This window comes from Myotis nattereri, assembly GCF_964212035.1.
Source record: "Myotis nattereri genome assembly, chromosome: 4".
Taxonomy (NCBI): domain Eukaryota; kingdom Metazoa; phylum Chordata; class Mammalia; order Chiroptera; family Vespertilionidae; genus Myotis; species Myotis nattereri.
This window is the reverse complement of record NC_138079.1, coordinates 103340262-103361406: the sequence shown is the minus strand read 5'-3', so window position 1 is coordinate 103361406 and position 21145 is coordinate 103340262. Positions and strand designations below refer to the sequence as shown.

Sequence of the window (21145 nt, the reverse complement as noted above, 5' to 3'; positions counted from 1 at the left end):
GGCTCAGGGAAGGGCAGGCGGTGCACATGGGTGGGCCTCACAACGGCTCCTCTGAGCTCCCAGAACTCTGATAGGACCCAGGGCAGGGACAAAGGTGCCCAGGCCTTGCCTGCTCTCTCCACATGCACCACCATGCAGCCAGTGTACACTAGAGCAGGACTCGAGTGACACCCTCAGGATGAAGAGAGGTACAGAGGAGCCCTAGACTGGGCACCCTTCCTGGGACTTAAGACAGACACCAGAATGAGACAGTGGACATAACATGGTCTTGATGGCTACTCTACTGCCCCAGTCCCAAGGGACCCCTCCCCAGTCCATAGCCAGTGATGGTCTACCCTGTGTCCACAGCCCAACCATGGCCCTTGCCACTGAAGCTGACTGGTTGCGCTCTGTTGTCCTGTAAACACAGGGGACACATGGGGATCAAGAGGGCTTCTAGACGGCTGAGGGTCTGACCCAGGCAGCACAGGGTAAGTCTGGCTTCTGCACGTTTGACCTTGGTCAGTACAAATGACCCCCCAATCCAGGGGCCTGAGGGGGCTGCAGGGCCTCATGGAGAGGGAACTGGAGGCTCCCAGAAAGACACCCATCAACAGAGATGAACAGGACCTGGAAGGAGGAATATATGGGGGGCAGGGACATGTGGCTAGATGGGCTCCAATGGTTGTTCCTGGTTCCGTATGACATGCGAGCACATGTAGTCCTTGTGCCCCCTCCCCACCTCCATCTCCTAAAAGGTGGAACAGTATGATGCATCCAGTCTGCCAGTGGCCTGTCCCAGAGCGGGGTTATTGTTTTACTTGTGGTGGGGGAGGACTCTGTCAATCACTGAGGGCTTCTTAACCTTTGCTGAGTCAAGGGCATTTGAGGAAACAAACGGATGCTGCCTCCCTCCAGGAGAGAGCTCATGTTTCAGAGATTCAGGGCCAAGGCTACACTCAGACTGCCACCTCAGTCTATCCTCTGTTACAGAGAAATGAGTGACCTGCCAAAGCCAGGCCGAGCTCCTCCCACTGGCCAGCAGCACCAGAAGCCAGGGGAGCAGAGCAGGCCAGGACTCGGGACACTCTCCCTTGGGCCACCACTGCTGACAGGGAAACAGATGCCCAAGTTTGCCCCTACCCTGTGCCAGCCCCAAGTCCCCTGGGACCGCAGGAATCTGACACAGGAGCCCTACAGGTCCTGGCAGGAGCTCCCTTACCTGTGGCCTTCATTGGGGTGGAAAACAGGTTAGTGAGGGGTGACTGAGAGCCAAGGTCAATGAACTGGGGACCTTAGGGGTGCATACCACTGGGGAGACCCAGGTCACAGGCTGAGGGGCTGGAAAGGGATCAGTTTGATTCAGTTCAGGGCCGATGTGAACTGTGATGTGGACATGAATATGGGGAGGACTGGCCCATCCAGAATATAGCCAATCTGGCTTAAGCCAGAGGCTGTAGTTCAGACAACTGGGTTTGGTCATGCTGGTCCACCGGAGCTGGGGCAGGGGCAGACTGGGAATTGTCAGCTTTTGGTAAAATTTTTTAAATATTTAAAACTGTTGCCCAGCTGGCATGGTTCAGTGGTTGAGCATCAACCTATGAACCAGGAGATCACGGTTCAATTCCTGGTCAGGGCACATGCCTGGGTTGCAGGCTCAATCTCCAATAGGGGAAGTGTAGGAGGCAGCTGATTAATGATTCTCTCTCATCATTGATGCTTCTATCTCTCTCTCCTTCTCTGAAATCAATTAAAAATACATATATAAAAAAAAACAACAAACTGTTGCACTGGCCAGTTTGGCTCAATGGATAGAAGGGTCTGTGGACTGAAGGCTCCCAGGTTTGATGCCAGTCAAGGGCTCAATCCCAGTAGGGCGTATGCAGGAGGCAGCTAATTAATGATTCTCATTGATGTTTCTATCTCTCTGTCCCTCTCCCTTGCTTTTATTGATTTTAAATCAATAAAAATATTTTTAAAAAATACTGCTCATAAAGTAGGGGCATTACATGAGAGATCACTGGTGTGTGGAAGGAGGAAGCGTGTGGGACTAGGACACTGTACCCAGCTATGGACAGAGATCTCGGAGACATGCCCCCCAGGCAGGTTCTGACCCTTGATGACCTCATGAGCCGTGAAATTTCCAGGGCTCTCCTGCAGCTGTACTCACTGGCCAGCCATCCCTACTGGCCAACTGCATGCTCTCTCTGGCCTCCGTCACCAAGAACACAACCCAGGTGTTGTCACTTCCACATCACCTTTCAGGGGAGCCCAGTATCCCTCAGCCAGTTGTCAGGACCAAGTGAGGGGAACCCCTCCTTGTGCTTCCAGGGCCCTGAATGGGTCTCAATGCTGGACTTCCAGGTAAGGGTCAGGGAAGAGGGCCAAGTCACCCCAAAATCTCAGAGCAAAAAGGCCTTAGGGTGCCTGGCCCAAAATCAAGTGTGGGTTTGCAGGCCCAGGTGGCTGTGCTGCGAGAGCTCCTGTGAGAGGCTCTCCCTGCGAGACACTGCCACCTACAGTGTCCTCGAGGGCCTCTGCACCTCTGAGCTGGTGGGAGATGCTCACCACACCAAACAGCATGCCGGCATGGACACTGGTCACTCCCAGAGCCAGACCACAGCCTCCTTGCCTCTGCTCTGGAAAACATTCCAAAACAGGCAGGATGTGCAATGTGGAGAGGCAAGCACCATCCAACCCTATTGCAGAACACCTTCAATTTCTCAGGATTCTCTCCCAGAGGAGAGAAAAACCCAAAACAAACCTCAGTCCCACAGCTCAGCTGGGCACCACCGCCCCTCTCAGCCATGTCCAGGGTCTCTGGGCAGGGGGGTAATGGGGTCAAGGAATATGCAGGAGAGCTTCAATCCTCTAAGCAAGCAGCACACACATGGCCCAGCTCAAGACTTTACTTGTGCTGACCCCGAAATGTGGTGAACCTTCCTCAACTGGGTCCCCCTGCAGGCGGAAAAGAGACCTCAGAGGCAGCGAGAAGGCCCCAGGCCGCTGGGGATCCTGGGACCAGAGGTCCATTAGGGCCTCCACAAAGTCCACCCCACCCAGAAGCTTCACAGCCAGCACACACAGGAACGGTTCAGCCACTGCCCACAAGTGGCTCTTCCACCGCCCCAGACCATGTCTATGGTGCCAAAAGGTGGAGCGGTGGGCTGGCCGGGGGACAAGGGACACTGAGCCTGGCTATCAGGCGTGCGTCAGTCACTACGTGGTCACTTCCCGCTGGCTCTCTTCTGCATCACCGCCGGCTCAGACAGTGCCTGTCGCTGAAGCCGCTCAATTAGCTCTTCCACGTAGACCTTGAACAGAGGGACGGGATCCTACAGGGGCAAGACGGGGTCACAGTGAGGCACTTTGGGGAGGACAGAAACCCAGCTGCCTTTGGCCAAACACCAAGAGGAACGAGGAATGAGAGGACTGGGCCTCTCAGGCTTGGCCACAGGGTCCAGTGAGGCCCCTCAGCTTGTCACCCCTTAGCCCCCAGTCCAGAGGATAGTGTCCTGTCCATGAGACAGAGATAGCCTTCCCTTGGGGATGCAGGAATCAGGCTCCTGCCTCTGGTTTCCCTGCCTTGGGGCTTAATGAAAACAGCTAAAACAAAACAGAGGGAACACAGGCAGACAGCTGCTTTGCCATGGGTGGGAGCTCTCTGTCCCGGCGGCTACACACGCTTCACACCCTCCTAAGGGAGAGACACAAAGGTCTCAACTGGGAAGACCCTGAGGGATGCTAAGTGGCTAAGTAAACCAACGGTGTGCGATGCCAGCTCTTATCACCGAGAGACTTTCTGTCCCTGCACCTATGAAGTGGGCCAGAGGGAGCAGGAGAGGGGCAGAGCCATGAGGGGAGGGCATGTGCCATGTGGAATCCACCGGACTGTGGCTCCGGCTGGGGCGCTGGGCAGGAGCAGCTCTTTCCCAAGCCCACATGGTGTGGCCAGCCCCTCAGTCAAGGCAGTGCACTTCCTCCCTCCCCCAACTGTCTGCTTGGCCGCTGTGCCACCCAAGAGGGTAGAGCTGCTGGCACTCACACACGCTCACCTTCTCCTCCAGAAGCCTCTGCTTCTCCACAGCTTCATCCAGTGTCAGGCCGACCCACTCAGCCTCCTCCTCTGGGATGACAAACTCCTGGCAGGCAGACAAGGAGCATGTGGTGAGGCCTGGTGGTCAGTCACTGGGGCCCATGAGCAGAAGTCCAGGCCCAAACCCTCACCTTATATTTGTCATAGATGGCTGCCCTCCTCTCAGGGTCGTCTGGGTGCAGCTGGGGGTCCCGTCGGGCAAGCCGCAACAGCATCCCTCGCTTCAGGTCCATCCCAAACTTGGAGCACAGGTCCTCCTTTGGGGTCTGGCAGGAAGCTATGAATGGGGCCAGGTGCTGCTGGCAGGGTCCCACCCACCAGGATACTCCCTAGCAGCTGGCAGTCCCCAGGCCAGAACAGAGGAAGGAAGAGCCAAGAACAGGAAAAGAGGAGGCTGTGTCCACTTGGGCTCTGGAGAACAACAGAGCCGCCCACAGCAACAAACTTCCCTGTGGGCAGAAAGCCCCCACGGGGGCTGCCCCAAAAGGGGCATGGTCCCACTCACATCTCATCGGTGACCCTCCACTCCAGAGACCAGCGTGTCCCAGTGGGTGCTGTGATCTAGCCTCCCCTCTCTGCCTGACCATCAGACCCCTCTTGCCTTCAGGATGTAGAAGTCAAACCCATAGGCCTCATCGATGAGGTCCAGGGTCCGCATAGTCACAGTCACGGAGAACTTCTTGTCCAGGATCTCACTGTAGAGCTCGCGCTCAAACAGCTGTGGCTTCCACACCTTCTTTACCCTCTTTGAGAGCTGAGAAAGCAAGAGTCTTCATGAGTATGGCTGCTCCTCCCAACAAAGCATAGAGACTCAGAACACAGACCTGTTTGCCCATCCGGAAGTCAGCTTCTACCCAGCCAATGTGGCACCCCAGGCTTTGCCAAGGCTGCTGGTGTGTGTTCCAGACACACCACACACACAATCATAACTCCATGTCTCCCGAGTTATTACATTCCACACCAGGGACCAAGAAGGCAAAGGGAAGCCCTTGCCAGCCTGGGAGGCCTCCCCAAGAGGGCTCAGCGGTCCCTCCGGGTTTACCACCAGAGGCAGCAGGTGTTGGCCACAAACCTGGGAGACGTGCCCTCAGGTGAGTGTCCCCGTCCAGGAGGAGGTGGTTGTGTCAGCAGAAGTGTCAGAGACAAACTATGGTGATTCAAGCTGACAGGTGACTGCAGACCCCCCTCACCCCTCACCCCTCACCACGCAGGCCTCCCCATCCTTACACTTGAGCTGTGCCACAACCGCAGGGCCTTTGCACTTGCTGTTCCCCCATCATGGATCCCCCTGTCTCAGGATATCCAGTTGGTTTTACAAAGAGCTGTGTTCCCTGGGACTGTGCCTTTTCCCTCTGGCGTGCTCCTTTGAGGGAGCTGTCTCACCAGACCGTAAGGCCTCCTGGGACTGGCCGGTCTCCCTTTGGCTCCCCAGATCCCTCGGAGCCCAGCACGGTGTCCAGAGCAGCAAAACCCCGGGGAAGCCCCCCCGCGCCTGAAGCTTGCCCTGCTCACCCACCTTGTGGTTGTTGACATATCTGTGGCCCAGGATCCAGCCCTCGCCGCCCCAGAGCCCCCGCTGGGACTCGCGGGGGTAGTGAATGGGAATGGGCACGTCCTCCACGCGCTCCCGCTGCCCATTTTTGGGGTTAATCTTGAACTTGGCCCCGTGTGGCCTGTAGTGCACGGGAGCGGGCGTCCGCGTCTCCTCCAGTGAGCGAAGGTAGTGCTGGGGCAGGCGGGCGTAGATGCCCTCCCGCAGCTGTAACCGCTTCCATAGAAAGACGGGGTACTTGTGCAAGGGCATCGCGGCCAGCCTGGCGGGAGGCAGAAGACCGCCATCACGACGCAGCCCGGCTAAACTTCACCCGAACTCTAGCGCAGCCCCTACCCCAACCCCGGCTTCAGATCCCCGCGCTAACCCGGCTCCCGACCCCCACGTTCACCAGGGGGACAACCCGCTAGAACCCGAGTACCTCTCCGAGCTCCGCGCCCCGCCGGAACCGGAAGTTGTGCTGCGGCCACGTGCTCTCCACCCGCCTCTGGCTGGCCGCAAAGCCCGTCACTCTATCGCTATCCCGCCCACTTTTCCGCCGTTAAGGGGCCGTGGAAAAACGCCCCGCGAAGCCTGAGGCGGCGCTAGGCACCGTCAAGAAAGGCCGGTTTGGGGCGAGCAGCAGCCTGGGGGACAGGCCTTGTCATCCCCGGGTCTACCTGCTTTCCTCCCAGGAGCGCAAAAAAAAAAAAAAAAAAAAAAAAAGCAAAAACTCTTGCCCTGAAATATAACCGTAGCCCCGGCGGGGTGGCTCATTTGGTTGGAGCGCCATTTCATACACCAAAGGGTTGCGGGTTCGATCCTCAGTCAGGGCCCATAGGAGAGGCAACTCTCGTTGCTCTCTCCCCCTTCCTCTCTAAACATATCCTTGAGTGAGGATTTTAAAAGTATATATAACTGTGGAGTATTGAATTAACCAATCACAGTGAAATCAGAGCTACATAAAAATATATTAGTCTTATTTTTACCCCAAAAAACACCATATATAAATGTTTCCCCTTTATAAGCCTAGGGAATGCTATGTTGGCCATATGCAGAGTGACTGGACGTGGGGGGAGGTCTCTAGTGAGGACACACCCTGGACAGGACCCCGAAGGGTAGCCCCAAGGGCTCTGAGCCCGGCCTCAGTGACCGGGCTTCGCATTGGCCCTGTTCCACATCCCTCACACAGCAGCCGCTGTGCTCTTGCCTTGGGAAGGGGCAGGGCACGGCTCCTTGGGGCAGCCATCGTCCCTTACCATGCTTCCCCCAAGAAGAGGGAGAAAGGCTGGGTGGGCCAGGTCTCTCTGGCAGCCCCCTAACCAAACACGTGCTTGGGCCAGTGCAGGGGGGCAGCCATCACCTCCCCTCCTGACAGCAAATCAAGAGGATGCTCCCCAGGGGAAGAGAGGGGACACAGAGTTGGAGCAGAGTATACCCTACATTGCTGGCACCCACAGAGCAGCTCAGCAGCCCCCTTCCCGGGAAGCTCTTCTCAGGGGCCTGCAGCTTCAAAGCTGAGAACCAAAGGAAGGGGAAGGAGAGGGCACTATAGCCAGAAGCCAGCCTCTCCTGTGCCAGCACTCATGGCAGCTGAACCCTATGTCCCCCAGTGCCAATCAGCTCTCTGGTGGCCATGGTCACCCCTCCCCAGGGCAACAGCATCAGCAGAGGGCATCCCCATACCCAAGATAAACTGGCATTTAGGGGCACAGCTCCAAGCCTCAGTGTGTTGGGGGCCGGTGGGAGGTGGGCTCAAGTCTCCTCTGCCTCCCTGGGTCTCACATCACAGCCTCACAGGAGAACAGGGTGATCAGAGAATCTTTCTCCACATCTCCAATTGTCGCCTGGCCGGCAGAACACAGAGCCTGCCTCCAAACGGCACCTGTGGTCTCCAGGCAGCCAGGCCCTGGCCCCAGGGGCCACTGCAGATACCAGCTGGGCCTGCAGAGGATGGGGTCAGCTGGCAGCCACGAAGGACTAGGGAATTGGGGGGTGTGGTCCTCTCCTCGGCAGGAGGAAGCAAATGGGTGAGCAGGGCCATTTTATTCAGTTGGCAATCTATCCGGACAAGGTCCCTCTCCCGTGGTCCTGCCCCTGGCTGAAGAGGTTGTCATCAAAGCTGTGCATGTCCCTGAGTTGGCTGCATCATGTCACCGCGTACAGCTCCTCCTGGTGGTTCTTACAGATCTGATAGTGGCAGGTGAGCTTCTGTGAGCAGGCCCAGGGCTCAGTGTGCTTGTCACGTGGGGGCAGCAGGAACGCCGTGCTCCCTGCCAGCAGCATGTGCCAGATGCTGTGGGTATAGTAATAGTTGCCACTGGTCATCATGGAGGCATAGATGGAAATGGCCACAGTGGCCATGGAGATGCCAGGCAGGAGAAAGAAGACCCAGCGCTGCCAGGAGGTAGGGTAGCAGTGGCGCCGGTGCCCACAGCGGTACACCTGGAGGGAACCATCACGAGAGCATTGGCACAGGGGCTGCAGCTGTACCTCCCAGGGGCCCACCCAAGTCTGCGTAGCAGGACCAGGGATGTGCAATACTCGGAAGGGGCTCAAGGGCACAGAGACCTGATGGGTCCTCAGGCCTGGGCCTCAGCATGAAGCCACGCAGGCCTTGAGTACCAGTGCCCAGGCCTCAGCGAACAGGGAGGACTTGCCCTGGCCGGCATGGCTCAGTAGATAGAGCGTTGGCCTGCAGACTGAAGGTGCCTGGGTTTGATTCTGGTCGAGGGTACAGGCTCAGTTGCAGGCTCAATCCCTGGCCCTGGTCAGGCATGTGGGGGAGGCAATCAATTGATGTCTCTCTCACACTGGTGTTTCTTTCTCTCTCTGTCTCTCCCTCTCCCTCTCCCTTCCGCTCTCTCAGTAAAAATCAATGGAAAAATATCCTCAGGTGAGGATTAACCAAAAAAATATATATATGGAGGACTGAGACTCAGGACCAGGAACATGGCCAGAATCCGTGGCCAGACTCTCTTCTCCCAGAGCGGGGGGTCTACGGGGGAGACAACATTCTCTTATTCCAGTTAACAGGAGATGGGGTCTGGGCAAGAGCTCCTTACCCACATGGTGACCATGACCACAAAGGCAAAGAGACAAGGCCCCATCATGTTCCAGGCGCCCCTGCGGTCCAGCTGCAAGGACATGGCGAACACCAGCGTGCCCAGGAGCAGCAGAACCTGAGCAAGGCACACAGACAATCACAGGGTCACAGAAACCCGAGGCCAACGCTGTCCATGACGGCACAAGGTCCAGCAGGAGCACGTGGCCCGGGCATGCTGGTCATCCTGTCATTGGCCCACTGCCCCCCAACACCTCTGCCCGCACCCTTGGAGCTGCTGGACACTGTTCTGCTCCACTGTCAGGGAGGGAGGCACCTCTCCTCTAGACACCGATTCATCCTGAGACACAGCTTAGCCAGGCAGGCACCGGGTCACAGGTCTCCATCAGCCACGCCCGGCTGTGGCAGAAAAAACTCCAAAGTGTTCTCAGCACCAGAGACCCCAGGAGCGCATCCGGGACTTCTCAGGGAGGTCTGGCCTGGGTTGGGGCTCTAGGCATCCCTTTAAATAGAGCTTGAGAGAGGAAACAGGCTAGGAAGGTCCTTGCCTAACCCTATCTTCCACCTTCTTTTCCTGGAATCCTCCAAGCAGCCAGCACTGTCCCTTCCAGCTGCCAGAGGCTTCTTCCAGAGGGAGACTGGTCATTACGAAAGATGGGAGGTTTCTAATGGCAGCAGCTGAATCCTCTTTCTGATCTCTTCCTCAGCAGGCAGGGGCCTCTGCTCCCTCAGAACCCAGACCTGGGTGTCAGGAGGTCACTCACATATTTCAGGGCTGCCTTCAGCCGTGCCATGCAGAGGATGGTGACCCAGATGGACACTCCAGAGCCCAGGAAGTCGCAGTACTGCAGGGTGTCATAGTTGAGGATGCACAGCACTGCCTCCCCCGGCTGGTCGCAGGCGTGATAGAACTGCAGGGCAGGGCGGTGAGCGGAGGCCCAGACCTCCCCACCATCCCCAAGGGAGCAGGCAAGCCTACCGTGGAGAAAAACATGGTGTAGGCATAGACGGAGGCTTCCACCAGGAGGCAGCGGTACACAGAGAGGGTGATGGGAGCCAGGAACATGAGGTTGCTGAGGGTGAGTAGGAGCGCGGCCATCCTCTGCTGGGCTACAGACTGGGCTGTGCTGTTGTCCGTGCAGCTCCACCCACGCCAGCCTGTGGGCAGGGCAATGCTGAGCGGGCTGAGGTTGGGCAACTGAGGCCAGGCTAATGGGGGAGGCACTTCTGAACCTCAGAGCCCACCCTCACCCACGGCCCTGCAGAGAAGTCCCTTCTCACCTAGGAGCAGGCTAGTACAGGTGTAGGTAGTGGGGCACGTGTGGGTAAGGATAGGCTAGTGTGGGCAGGGGCCGACAGCTATGACGCAGGCATGGGCAGGTGTAAAGAGGTGTGAGACAGGTATAGGAATGTGTGGGGCAAGTATGAGGCAGGTGTGGAGCAGGTATGAGGCAGGTGTGGAGCAGGTATGAGGCAGGTGTGGGGCAGGTATGAGGCAGGTGTGGGGCAGGTATGAGGCAGGTGTGGAGCAGGTATGAGGCAGGTGTGGGGCAGGTATGAGGCAGGTGTGGGGCAGGTATGAGGCAGGTGTGGAGCAGGTATGAGGCAGGTGTGGGGCAGGTATGGGGCAGGTGTGGGACACGTGTGGGCAGGTATGGAGCAGATGTAGGCAGGTGTGAGTCAGGTATGGGACATGTCTGTGGGCAGGTGTGGGCAGAGGAGGCCAAGATCAGAGGCAGTGCCATCTCTGGGGGTGCCTTTCTGTGCTTGCATGGGGGAGGTATGTGGCAGGAGTGGGGAGAAGGCACTTGCTCTTGTTCTGTGAGGGTGCTCTCCAGCCTTGGCAGAGGGGGATGGGCTCCTAGAGGAAGGCACAGGGCTGAGAAGTCAACGACAGTATTGTCTGGAGGCATTCAGGCCTGGCCCTCACCTGCCTTGCAGCTACACCCCGCATACAGGTAGCCATGTCTGCGTAGCAGGAGGCACTGGCCGTAAGGTCCACAGTCATTCAAGCAGGGCACCAAAGACAAGGTCGTCTCCACGAGGACCGGGGACTTCTCACACTCCCTGCGAGGAAGGGGCCATAGGAAAGCTGGCTGCCGAGGTCTGCTGGCGCGTCTCTGCCAGGGCTCCAGTCAGGTTTTGGACACATGAGCCCAGAATTGAGGTCCCTAGGCCCTGAGCCCTGGAAGACAGCAGCTGTGAGATCCACAGAAGCCAAGATGCCCCTTCCCCTTCGCACCACACTGCATCCCAGTCTGTCTAGGGCTGTGCTGAGCCAGTCCCCTCAGGACAGCCTGGTTCAGGACAGCCCTAGACAGACTGGGACGCTGACTCCCAGGGCTGCCCGAGCAGGGTGGCCATGTGGAGAAGGGGAGAACTTCGTAACTCCCGGAAGGCAGTTTATCCTGTGTGGCGTATAGGAAGCTAGGTCACTTTCAGACTCAGATGCAGGCAGCCCGATCATGGCCCCGAATGCAATGACTCCCCCACCTGGCAGCTCTGGGTGGCTCCCACCCTAGCCCCCAAGTTTACTTACTCAGGACTCTGAAGGCACACGAGCTGCAGGGAGAGGTACCAGCTGTCGGTCTCTGGGTAGGGAATGATAAGGTTGGCCTTGCGAGACACGGTGCTCAAAGACAGGGGATACCCCTGGAAGAAGGCTGCAGGAGGAGCAGGAAGGCCTGGTAAGAGGTGGCTGGAGAGGCTGGCGGGTCACTTAGCCAGGTGCTCCTGCCCGTACCTGTGGTGCAGTTGAGCGAAGTGTTGAAGCTGAGGAAGGGCGAGGCAGCGTTCACGCAGATCTTCACCAAGGTGTTGTTGGAGATCACACTCTGAAAGGGGTGGCCATGCAGCGTCAATCCTAAGTCTGATGCTGGGCGCTCTTTGTGGCTCCCACTGCCCAAGGCCCACCCAGGACCCTCCCCTGCAGGCCAGGCAACACCCAGCCTCTGATTCCACCCATTTCTAGAGGCACAGCCCTCAAACTGCTGACAGGGACCTATAAAATAGGCCTCTCAGCCCTGGCTGGTGTGGCTCAGCTGGTTAGAGCTTTGTCCTGAGTTGTGGCTTCAATTTCCGACCATGGCGTGTACTGGAGGCAACCAATCGATGTTTCTTCTCACCTCTATGTTTCTCTCCCTCTCCCTCTCCTTTCCTTTCTCTCTCGAATTAGTGAAAAACAAACCTCAGATGAGGGTTTAAAAAACAAACAAACAAGCTTCCCTTTCTGCAAGTGGTGCTCCTATTCTGGTCCAATGCCTATTTGGGCTCATTCTGTTACCTGAAAGGCCACCCCAACCCAGTGTCCATGATAATGTCAGTGCAGGAAGGCTAAGCAGCAGCATCCAGCCTGGGAACATCTGAGCCCTGAGCTGAGCTGGGCCCGGAGGTGCTCACCTTGTTGGCCCACAGGGAGATGGTGAGGGAGCCCCCACTGTCCATGCCCGTGTTAAGGTGCAGCCGCATCACCGAAGGCACGTCCGACCGCACCAGCACTGAGACCCTGTCTAGGGGCCTGAAGTGCACAGACACTACATCCATGTCTTCCCGCATGACCTGGTAGCTCAGAAGGCAGAAGGGACCACCACCCACAGCGCCGCTCCTGCCAAGGTCCTGGTAGCCAGGGCTCGGGGGCAGCAGACCATTGGAAGTGTTGCGACTCTGGTTTGGACTGTTCTGCAGGAGATGTTGGAAGTTGATGATCCAAGGCCTGCAGGCTGTCAGGAGGACAAGGCGCTCAGCTGGAAAAAGGGCTGGGGATCGAAGGCAGAACCACCCCCAGCCCGCCTCCCCATGCAGCCCACCTGTGAGAGAAGCTACAGTGCTGAAAGCCACCAACACATGAGGCCCTGCCAGGCTCTTGGCTGTCACTTGCAGCCACCGGTCCCAGGGCGGCGAGGGCAACAGCAGGCGGCAGGTCTGGGCGGGGCCAGTGCAGGTGAGCACCTTCTGGAAGTTGCTGGGCAGAGTAGCTGAGCCCACAGTGAGGTGCACAGGGCAGCCCAGGCTCCTGTTGGACACACAGCCCTGCAGCTCCAGCAGCAGCTCCTGGGTGTACTCGGGGACGAAGATTCTGCAGCCAAGGGGGATGGCCTCGCTCAAGCTTTGTGACTTCCAATGACCTCCCCGCACTGGTCACACTCAGGGTGGTTGCTCCACTTCCCAGTACGACCCCAAGACCCAGAACCCAACCTTTCTCACCCACAGTGAGGAAGTGGCAACACCCGCTCCATCAAACCCGGAGGCTGGGCCTCCCCCAAACCCCCACTCACTTGAGGTAGCTGGGCTGGGAGAGGAGGGTCTGTGGCAAGGGTGTGTTGGGCTCCAGGATGGAGACCTCGACTACCCGCACAACCAGCATGTCAGGCTGGAAGATGTAGGCACAGGTGGGAATAAAGCCCTAGGGAGAGAAGGAGAGGTGGGGGAGGGAATTTCATAGGCATGGGATGGGACAGGAGCAGAGAGCCCAGACCGGTTGGCGGGGGGAAGGGCAGGACCAGAGAACCTAGCTGGGGGTGGCTGGTGGGGAGGCAGGGCTGCAGCAGAACCTTGACAAGGTCTACCCCGAGGAGGTAAATAACAGGGACCAGCCATCCCTGCACGCATGTGTCCTGCCCCTCTATCTCTGGACAGCAGACCCCTCACCTTCACCTCAATCTTCTGGGATGAGGGGGGCAGGTGGGCAGCCACAAACCAGTCCCCAGGTGCTGGGTGGGAGATGTTGATGGAAGCATTGCTCTGCAGCATCTTGATGAGGAAGGAGGGCTGCATGGAGGTGTTGGCAGGGAAGCTGGTACCCAGTGGGTTGATGACAGGAGGGGCACCATATCGGAAGTACCTGGAGGTGGGGATAGCAGGGCGGGCATCAGATGTCGGCCCTGGGCCAGGCGCGGGCAGGCGGGCAGGCGGGCACCTACACGGTGATTTCCACCTTCGCACACGTGGGGTCACCACCCTGGGACACCTGCAGCAGCCAGCGCAGCAGCACGGTATCCGGGGGCACTCGGAAGTGGAAGAGTCTGGCGCTGCCGTACCAGCTGTAGAAAGACAGCCTCTGCGGGGCCTGCGAGAACTGCTCAGACACCAGCCTGATGCCTGCGGAGAGAAAGCACTGTCAGCCAGACCAGGGTGCCCCAAAACGCCCCCACCTCCATGTGGGGAGCAAACAGAGAATCAGAGGCCTTCTCCCCCGGCATGGCCCCAGAGAGAAAGCATGAGGGAAGCCATGGTGGGCTGGTCTAGAGCCCTTGGCATGCCCGGCTCTCCAACTTTCACCTTGGCAAACGTTATTGTCCCTTCCCCTCCAGCCCCTGGAAGTTGCCTCTGGCAACCGATCCCACTTGACAAGTGAGGCAGCTCAGGCCCGTGATGATCTGGGACACAGCTGGACTGAAGCCTGAGTCCCCTCACCCAGAGAGGTGGCAAGCAGAGACCCTGGGGTGGAGGGGACCCCAGACTGGAAGCCTAGCCAGCTGTGGGACCAGAGGACAGCTGGCCCCTATTCTGCCCAGGGCTTTACCTGGGGCTCCCCACACCCCAATCCCTACAGTGACTCTCAGTCCCCCACCTCTGTGGCCTCAGCCCCCTGCTCCCTTCCCTGACACACTCCAAAAATTTGCCCTCACTGCTCACTTCCTGTCATACCAACATTTCCTGGAGCAGCTCTGAGGAGCTTCTGAGACTCAGCTCAAAGGCCTAAGCCCCATCTAGGTTAGGCACCTCCTAGGGTGTCCACTGACTAGGGCACCACCTCCATGACAGCATATATCTGGGTCCTACAGTATAATCACCTGCCCCAGGAGTGAGTGAGGGTGCCCGCCCAGGCCCCTCCCTATTGGGACTCCCACAGAACAGGCATGCTCTGCACTCCCATAGGTGGATTACCAGGCCTGGGATCCGCCATCTCCCTAGAATGGATGGCAGGGATCCTGAACCCAGTACCAGCTTAGGCCTTGTGCCCCCTGTGACCTTGGGTATCCAACCCTTTCTCTGTGTCCCAGTTTCCTCATGATTTGGTCCAGGATTTAGCACCTCCCCTTGGGTGTCCCTCCCTCCAAGGTTAAGGGATGCTAAAGTGCTTCTGAAAGAAATACCCTGTGGACACAGCAGAGGGCAGCCTCACTCTCCTCCAAGCTGGGGGTGCCTCCCTCTACCCTGCTAGGAGTTGCTGGCTCACACAACCCCAGCAGCAGGCCCTGGGCCCCTTCAGTGTGAGTCAGGTGAGCAGGTGAGAGAGCCAGTTGAGCAGCTGGCTCTCCTGCCAGCCTCCTGACCTTCCAATGGAGGAACCTTGAGAAAATATAACAACCTACTTTCAAAGACAGTCTGAGCTCCAGAGGAGCCCAACATGGGGGGCTAGGCAGAGATAGGCTCCATGTAGGACACACTCCAGGCTTTCTGGGTGTCTGCTGGCCACCACATTCCACTCACCCGGCCATGGCCTGAGGAGGCTAGGAGCCACTGAACTAGCACAAACTTTTTTCCTAAAGCTCCTGCAGCCCCTAGGATGATATGACAAGGGCCAAAGGCTGGGAGGTGAAACAGGATAGCTCCCCACCCCCACCTCAGGACCATGGGGCTACAGTCAGCCAGTGGGGCTAGCCTCTGGATGGGACCCCAAAGGGGAGGTCACACTGCACTGTGGAGCCCTCTGACTTGAGAGAGGCAAGTCCTTCTGGCCCCGCCAGCCCTGCAGTGCCAGCTTGAGGACACCTGGAACCCAGCTGGTAGCTGTGAAGTTTCAGCAGATGCACAAGAGATCAGAGATGTGCTCAAGGTCACCTTAAGATGCAGTGGTCCCCACTCCCAGGGCTATAGAGCCCCTTCAGGACACCCCCTTATCTCTGCAGCCCCATCTCCCTGCCCAAGATGCTCACACTGTTATCTTGGTAAACATACCAAGCCATTAACACATCAGTCTGAGCCTAATGTGGAAGTCACATCTCTGATAACAGGGAATAAGTGCTGTATGTACCCCTGCCCTGCCCATAGCCCCCTCCAAGGACACAGGGTTGTGGGGAGAACAAAGAACGTTCCTGAGCCTGACCTGGGAACTTGAGTGAGGGCACCCTCCAAACCAGGACCCCTGCACACCCATAGTTTCCAGAAGCCAGGGCTACATTGCTGTCTGCCCCTCAAGCTGGCCAGGGAGGTAAGGGGTTGCCCCAGGTTTCCATCTCCAGAAACTGTCCACCAGTGACCCCTCATCCCACTCCACCCCTCCTCCAGGACAGAGAAAATGAGGGTGGCAGTATCTAATGGAGCAACTTAATCAGGAGTCATCTCGGAGAAACCGCCTTCCATTTCAAGCTCAGAAACCAAAGGCACAGTCTTCAAAGAAATAGGAGCTTGGAGGAGCAAGATTTCAGAAAAGGAGGAGGGGCTGGGAGCACAAAAATCAAGGTGAGTTAGTCCCAGGCTGTGCTGGGTATGGCTGCCTAACTGCCCAGGGAGGGCGAGGGTAGGGAGAGGGGGTGGGGGGGGGGGAGGCATCTGGCCTTTGCAGCAGCCCTGCCAGCCTGGCCTCATGGCCCCATTGGAGTCCCAGGCCATAGGAGTCAGGGGAGCTTACTCAACACCCCCAAGCCCCAGGCAGAACCCCAAGGGCAGCACTTCCTGCCTAGGTACCATCTTGGGTCCTGGAAGACTGGGGCCTCTCAAGGATGCAGAAATGCAAATGGAGGGAAGCAAGTTCACCAACACCAATGAAGTACCCATTTCCTCCAGATCATCCTCCCCTACCAAGTTCCTCAGGGCCACGGCCCTCCAGGAAGCAAGGCAGCAGTTGAAAGACTGCACTAGGGTTGGTGGTCACTGTGGGAGGGGTGGAAACATGACACCCACCTGGGCCCCTACTCCAGGATCTGTGCAACTTTCTCTTAACTCTGCCCCTTCTCCAGACCAGATCCCCCCCTTTCCCCCCACCCAATCACACTGCTTATTAACCCTTCTTTTCAGCGGCCTCTCGGCTGGAGCCTGAGCTGAGTCCCCCGGGACCCCTCGATCCGCCCACATCCCAGTGTTAGAAGGAGGGAGAGAGAGGGAGGGCGCGTTCCAGGGGTCCGTTAGGCCGAACCCGACCCTGGGGACAGAGGAGGGGTCGAGCACGTCCTTTACACCCCGATCGCTCGAACACGAAAGGGATTGACCTAAACCCCCAACCCGGGGTGGAGACCTGGGCACTGAGCCCGCGCTAGGTGAGCGCAAAAATGCCCCCAGGTGAGTCACAATCCCGGCCCCGCCTCCCGGCCGCTCCCCCACCCCATCCCAAGCCCGTGCCGGCGGGTTGGCACCCACCGTCCCCGCTCTCTCACCACTCTTACTGATGTCGCGGGTGGCGGCAGGAGAGGGCCGAGCCAGCAGCAGCAGCAACAGCGGCCCCGCTACTGCCACCGCCACCGCAGCTCCCCGGGTCCCGAGCCCAACCCAGCCCATGGCTTTGCGCTCGGCCCGGCACTACCCGGACCGCGTCCTTGGCCACCTGCTCCGGCCGCCGCCCGGGCAGCCACCGCCGCCACTACGGACCCTGCCGCCGCTGCCCCGGGCTCCCATCGTCCCGGCCGGTCCCAGACACCGGCGCCCGCGGCACTTCCGCCTCCGAGGCCCCGCCCCGCCGGGAGCCGACGGGAGAGGCGCCGGAGGAACGCGGAGCTGGGAGCGCAGGGCGCGCAGGGCGCGCGGGGACTGGGATCCGAAGGGGACGCGGCGGGGGGGTGGGGGGGCAGTGGGGGGTGGGGAGGGGTTGCTGAGCGACGCCGCGCTGGGAGCGGGACGGGGCGCGATGCGGAATCAGGGGCTACATGGATCAGGGTGACGCGGGGCGGGGTGCGGTGTGGGGCTGGGCAACGTGTGCCGTTGGGCTGACGCGGGGCCGGGAGGTGGACCTGAGGCCGGGTTGGGGGAAGGTGGGCAGACGCAGTCAGGGCCGACAGGAGGACGGAGGGGTGCACGAGGAAAAGGGTCAAAGCGAGGTCGTGGGCTGAGGGTGACCGCTCGCGCAGGAGGGGTATGCGTGGCGGGGTGGATGGACGGTCGTGCGGTACGCGCGGGGGACAAGGGACCGAGGCAGGAATTCGGGGCGGGAATTAAAACGCGCAGGAGACTCCAGGCGGCGGGGGAGGCGCGGAGAGCTCCAAAGGCTTCCTGGAGGCGCTGGGTGGTCCCACGGGACGCGAGTGGGTGTGTTCGCTGAATGTGGGCCAGGCGCGGCGGGGCAGGCCGAGGAATGGCTCGAGCGGAGCCGCCGCACAGTCTGGCGAGCCCCACACCCATGTCTGCCTCCCCAGGGCTGCGCCCTTCCCAGAGCTGAACTCCGGGCTGTCACTCCGCAAAGTCAAAATGAGTGTGTGTAAAAACACACACACACACACACACACACATTTGAAAGATGAAAGGCTCCGTAGACATGTGGGAATTTTACATTGTTGAGTGGGACTAACTCCTCACCCTCTACCTCGGGATAGATCCCAAACCCTAAGGATTTAAGCATAAATAGGAAATGATGGGGACTAGAAGAAAACTTGGGTAAGATTTTAGAGTCTTGGAGAAGAGAAGGCATGTCTAAATATGGCCCCAAACTCAGAAGTCTTTAGAGGCAACACTGGAAAATTCCACTAGGGGAAAATGTTTTCTGCAGAACAAAACTAGGTAAGTGAAGTAAAAAACAAACAAAACCCAAGACATAAACTGGAGAGGACAGGCTTGCACCTTGTATTACAAAGGGCCAATCTTAATAAGATCCTATATAATAAAAGCCTAATATGCAAATTGTCCCCTCAACCAGGAGTTTGACCAGGGGGTAGGCCAGGTGGCCAACTGCCCATGGCCCTACCCCGGAGGCAGTGGCAGCAGGCACCTGGGGAAGGGAGGCCCCAGCTGGCAGCTGGCAGCCACTAAGGGCCCTACCTGTGCACGAATTGGTGCACTGGGCCTCTAGTTAGTAATAAAGAGCCCCTACAAATCAATGAGAAAATACCCATCCTCCAATACAAAAGGATCTGAGGATACTGGAAAGGAACTGCAAGTGAACAGGAACAGGCTCCACTTCCCTCCTTATAGTTTTAAGTTCAAATGAAAAAGTTCCCAGACCCTCTTTTTTTTCTTTCACCTCACGAATCTGCAAAGATCAGAAAATTTAATCAAACATTACGGGTGAGATTGTGAGCCAACAGACATTCTTATGTGTAGTGAGCCTCTGGGAAGCCTCTGAACTCTTGAGTGCGTAGCCTTGCCTCCGTTATTCCACTGCTGTGAGTTTTCCCTGTGGAGATTGGTCCTGAGGGGTTGGGATATTCGATTCATGGATGCCCATACCGCGACTCAAACAAACACTATAAAATAATGGGACTGCGAAAGGAAACTGGGAAGCTCTGTGTACTGTTTGGAAATGATCTACCAGATTTAGCTTTAGCTCAGAAAAGGAAAGGGCAGAAAGTTACCTCTTTTGTTGGAAATTAAAATATATATATATATTTGCATGTCTCAAAGGCATAGAATAAGATTCCAGCAGCAAGGGCACAGGGTTAGCCTGGAGGGAACCATGTGGCTAGTGATGGGATTGGGGCTAGGGGTGGGGTGCTATACCTGTTTGTACCTTTTGAACTTTATGCTGAGGGAAGGGGTGAGGTAAACTGGAGGGAGGGAGGAGAAGCTGACCCACCCAGCCCAAGGCCACTTAAGGCTAATGAAGTGGGGGGTGGAGGCTGGAGACTGGGGAGGAAGGAAGCCCAAGGAAGAAGGAAGCCAGAGGTGAGAGGCACAAAAGAGACCCTTTGTTCCTTTGGAATTTTCAGTCTGGGCCTTCCTCACCCCTGGCAGCAGAGGCTCCTGCTGTTCGGAATTTAAAGGGACAGATATCAGTTCTGGGTTTTGTAGAGCTGTGATTTTAGCACACTACAATGACTCAGAAATGCTGGGGACAGCAGCTGTGGTCAACACTGGGGACTGTTCCATCCCAGACCCATCTCCTGCCCCAGGCTGGGCTCAGAGGCCCCCCACCAGCCCTCCTCACTCCAAGGTCCTCCCCTGAGTGTGCCACTTCCTAAGCTTCCTGTGCCCAAGTTCCCTACCAGGTAGGAGGGGAAAGTAGCAGGTGCCTCAGCCCTCAGCCCTCTATCTAGGGAGTTGGTTAATTTGTAGGAACACAAGGAGCCCTAGACTGGAGTCCAGAGATCTTTGCTAAATAGCAGCGTTAGCAATGGAAAGAACTCCAGAACCCACCTTCAGGGGCTTCATTTTCAAGATTGGAAACCAAGGCCCAGCAACCAGGGAACTCTGTCTACAGCAGCGGTTCTCAACCTGTGGGTCGCGACCTCTTTGGGGGTCGAACCACCCTTTCACAGGGGTCGCCTAAGACCATTGGAAAACACATATATAATTACATATTGTTTTTGTGATTCATCACTATGCTTTAATTATGTTCCATTTGTAACAATGGAAATACATCCTGCATATCAGATATTTACATTACGATTCATAACAGTAGCAACATTACAGTAATGAAGTAGCAACGAAAATAATTTTATGGTTGGGGGTCACCACAACATGAGGAACTGTATTAAAGGGTCGCGGCATTCGGAAGGTTGAGAACCACAGGTCTAGAGGCATTTGCATATACACAGTTCTGTATTCTATCTCATGGCATACAAAAAAATGAATTCCAACTAGATCAGATGGTCAACTGCCAAGTATAAAATGCTAAAAAGGAAACTTCGAATGCATCACTTAGAATACAGAGATGGGAAAGAAGGTCGTAAGCAACATGGACAGGAAACTGGGAAACCAGGAAGGAAAAGTTACTTATTTTACTACATTTTTTAAAATGTTATGTAACTATAAAAAGTATGAAAGGTCCTGACCAGTGTGGCTCAGTTGGTTGGAGCGTCGTCCAGTGTATGGAAGGGTTCAATTATCAGTTGAGCTACATACCCAGGTTGTGGGTTCAATCCCCAGTGGTACTGGAGGCAACTAATGGATGATCCTCTCATGTCAATGTTTCTCTCCTCCCTTCCTTTCTCTCTCTAGACTCAATGAAATCCTCACCTGAGGGTTAAAAAGTATGAGCCCAGCGAGCACGGCTGAGTGGTTGAGAGTTGACCTGTGAACCAGGAGGTCATGGTTTGATTCCTGGTAAGGGAACATACCCAGGTTGTGGGCTCGATACCCAGTGGGGGGCGTGCAGGAGGCAGCTGATCAATGATTCTCTCTCATCATTGATATTTCTATTTCTCTTCTCCCTTCCTCTCTGAAATCAATAACATATATATATATATATATATATATATATATATATATATATAAATAAAATAAAAAATCCAGTTGCTGGATAATGTGGATACATCCCATTTTCAGACTGGAACACCTGGGACAGAGCCTCTCACTAGCTCTCTGAGTATGGACCAAGTGGAGTGCTGTCCAACCACCCAGAGGGAAGGGCTGCTAGAGGGATGGGGAGGTGGGGGGAGGACACAGATGT

At 57.0% G+C, this 21145-nt stretch overlaps 2 protein-coding genes across 3 annotated transcripts; both read right to left on the bottom strand.

Annotated features, from left to right (window-relative positions):
• Nucleotides 1-2872: 2872 nt before the first annotated feature.
• On the bottom strand, nt 2873-6071 carry MRPL28 (mitochondrial ribosomal protein L28). Its single transcript, XM_081090102.1, has 6 exons — nt 6049-6071; nt 5592-5889; nt 4677-4829; nt 4207-4341; nt 4035-4121; nt 2873-3314 (listed from the first exon to the last, which is right to left on the bottom strand). The coding sequence occupies exons 2-6, from the start codon at nt 5877-5879 to the stop codon at nt 3207-3209; spliced, it is 771 nt and encodes a 256-aa protein (XP_080946228.1). The 5' UTR covers nt 5880-5889; nt 6049-6071; the 3' UTR covers nt 2873-3206.
• Nucleotides 6072-7634: 1563 nt separating this feature from the next.
• On the bottom strand, nt 7635-17278 carry PGAP6 (post-GPI attachment to proteins 6). Of its 2 annotated transcripts, none has more exons than XM_081090100.1 (13): nt 16986-17278; nt 13590-13767; nt 13318-13510; nt 12945-13072; nt 12477-12745; nt 12070-12389; nt 11414-11504; nt 11210-11333; nt 10601-10737; nt 9650-9828; nt 9435-9581; nt 8672-8788; nt 7635-8051 (listed from the first exon to the last, which is right to left on the bottom strand). In XM_081090100.1, the coding sequence occupies exons 1-13, from the start codon at nt 17104-17106 to the stop codon at nt 7755-7757; spliced, it is 2301 nt and encodes a 766-aa protein (XP_080946226.1). In that variant the 5' UTR covers nt 17107-17278; the 3' UTR covers nt 7635-7754. The 2 variants fall into 2 exon arrangements, with proteins under 2 accessions (XP_080946226.1, XP_080946227.1); XM_081090101.1 differs by having other exon boundaries at nt 11210-11261; nt 16986-17255.
• Nucleotides 17279-21145: the final 3867 nt, after the last annotated feature.

Excerpts from the sequence above, each read along its gene's own strand:
- MRPL28 (XM_081090102.1), bottom strand. The coding sequence starts at position 5,879 with ATGCCCTTGCACAAGTACCCCGTCTTTCTATGGAAGCGGTTACAGCTG. Across the intron at positions 4,830-5,591 it reads GATATGTCAACAACCACAAG|CTCTCAAAGAGGGTAAAGAA; the intron begins GTGGGTGAGCAG and ends TTGCTTTCTCAG. Across the intron at positions 4,122-4,206 it reads CCATCTATGACAAATATAAG|GAGTTTGTCATCCCAGAGGA; the intron begins GTGAGGGTTTGG and ends TCTGCCTGCCAG.
- PGAP6 (XM_081090100.1), bottom strand. The coding sequence starts at position 17,106 with ATGGGCTGGGTTGGGCTCGGGACCCGGGGAGCTGCGGTGGCGGTGGCA. Across the intron at positions 13,511-13,589 it reads GCGAAGGTGGAAATCACCGT|GTACTTCCGATATGGTGCCC; the intron begins GTAGGTGCCCGC and ends CCCCACCTCCAG. Across the intron at positions 8,789-9,434 it reads TGAAGGCAGCCCTGAAATAT|GTTCTGCTGCTCCTGGGCAC; the intron begins GTGAGTGACCTC and ends TGCCTTGCTCAG.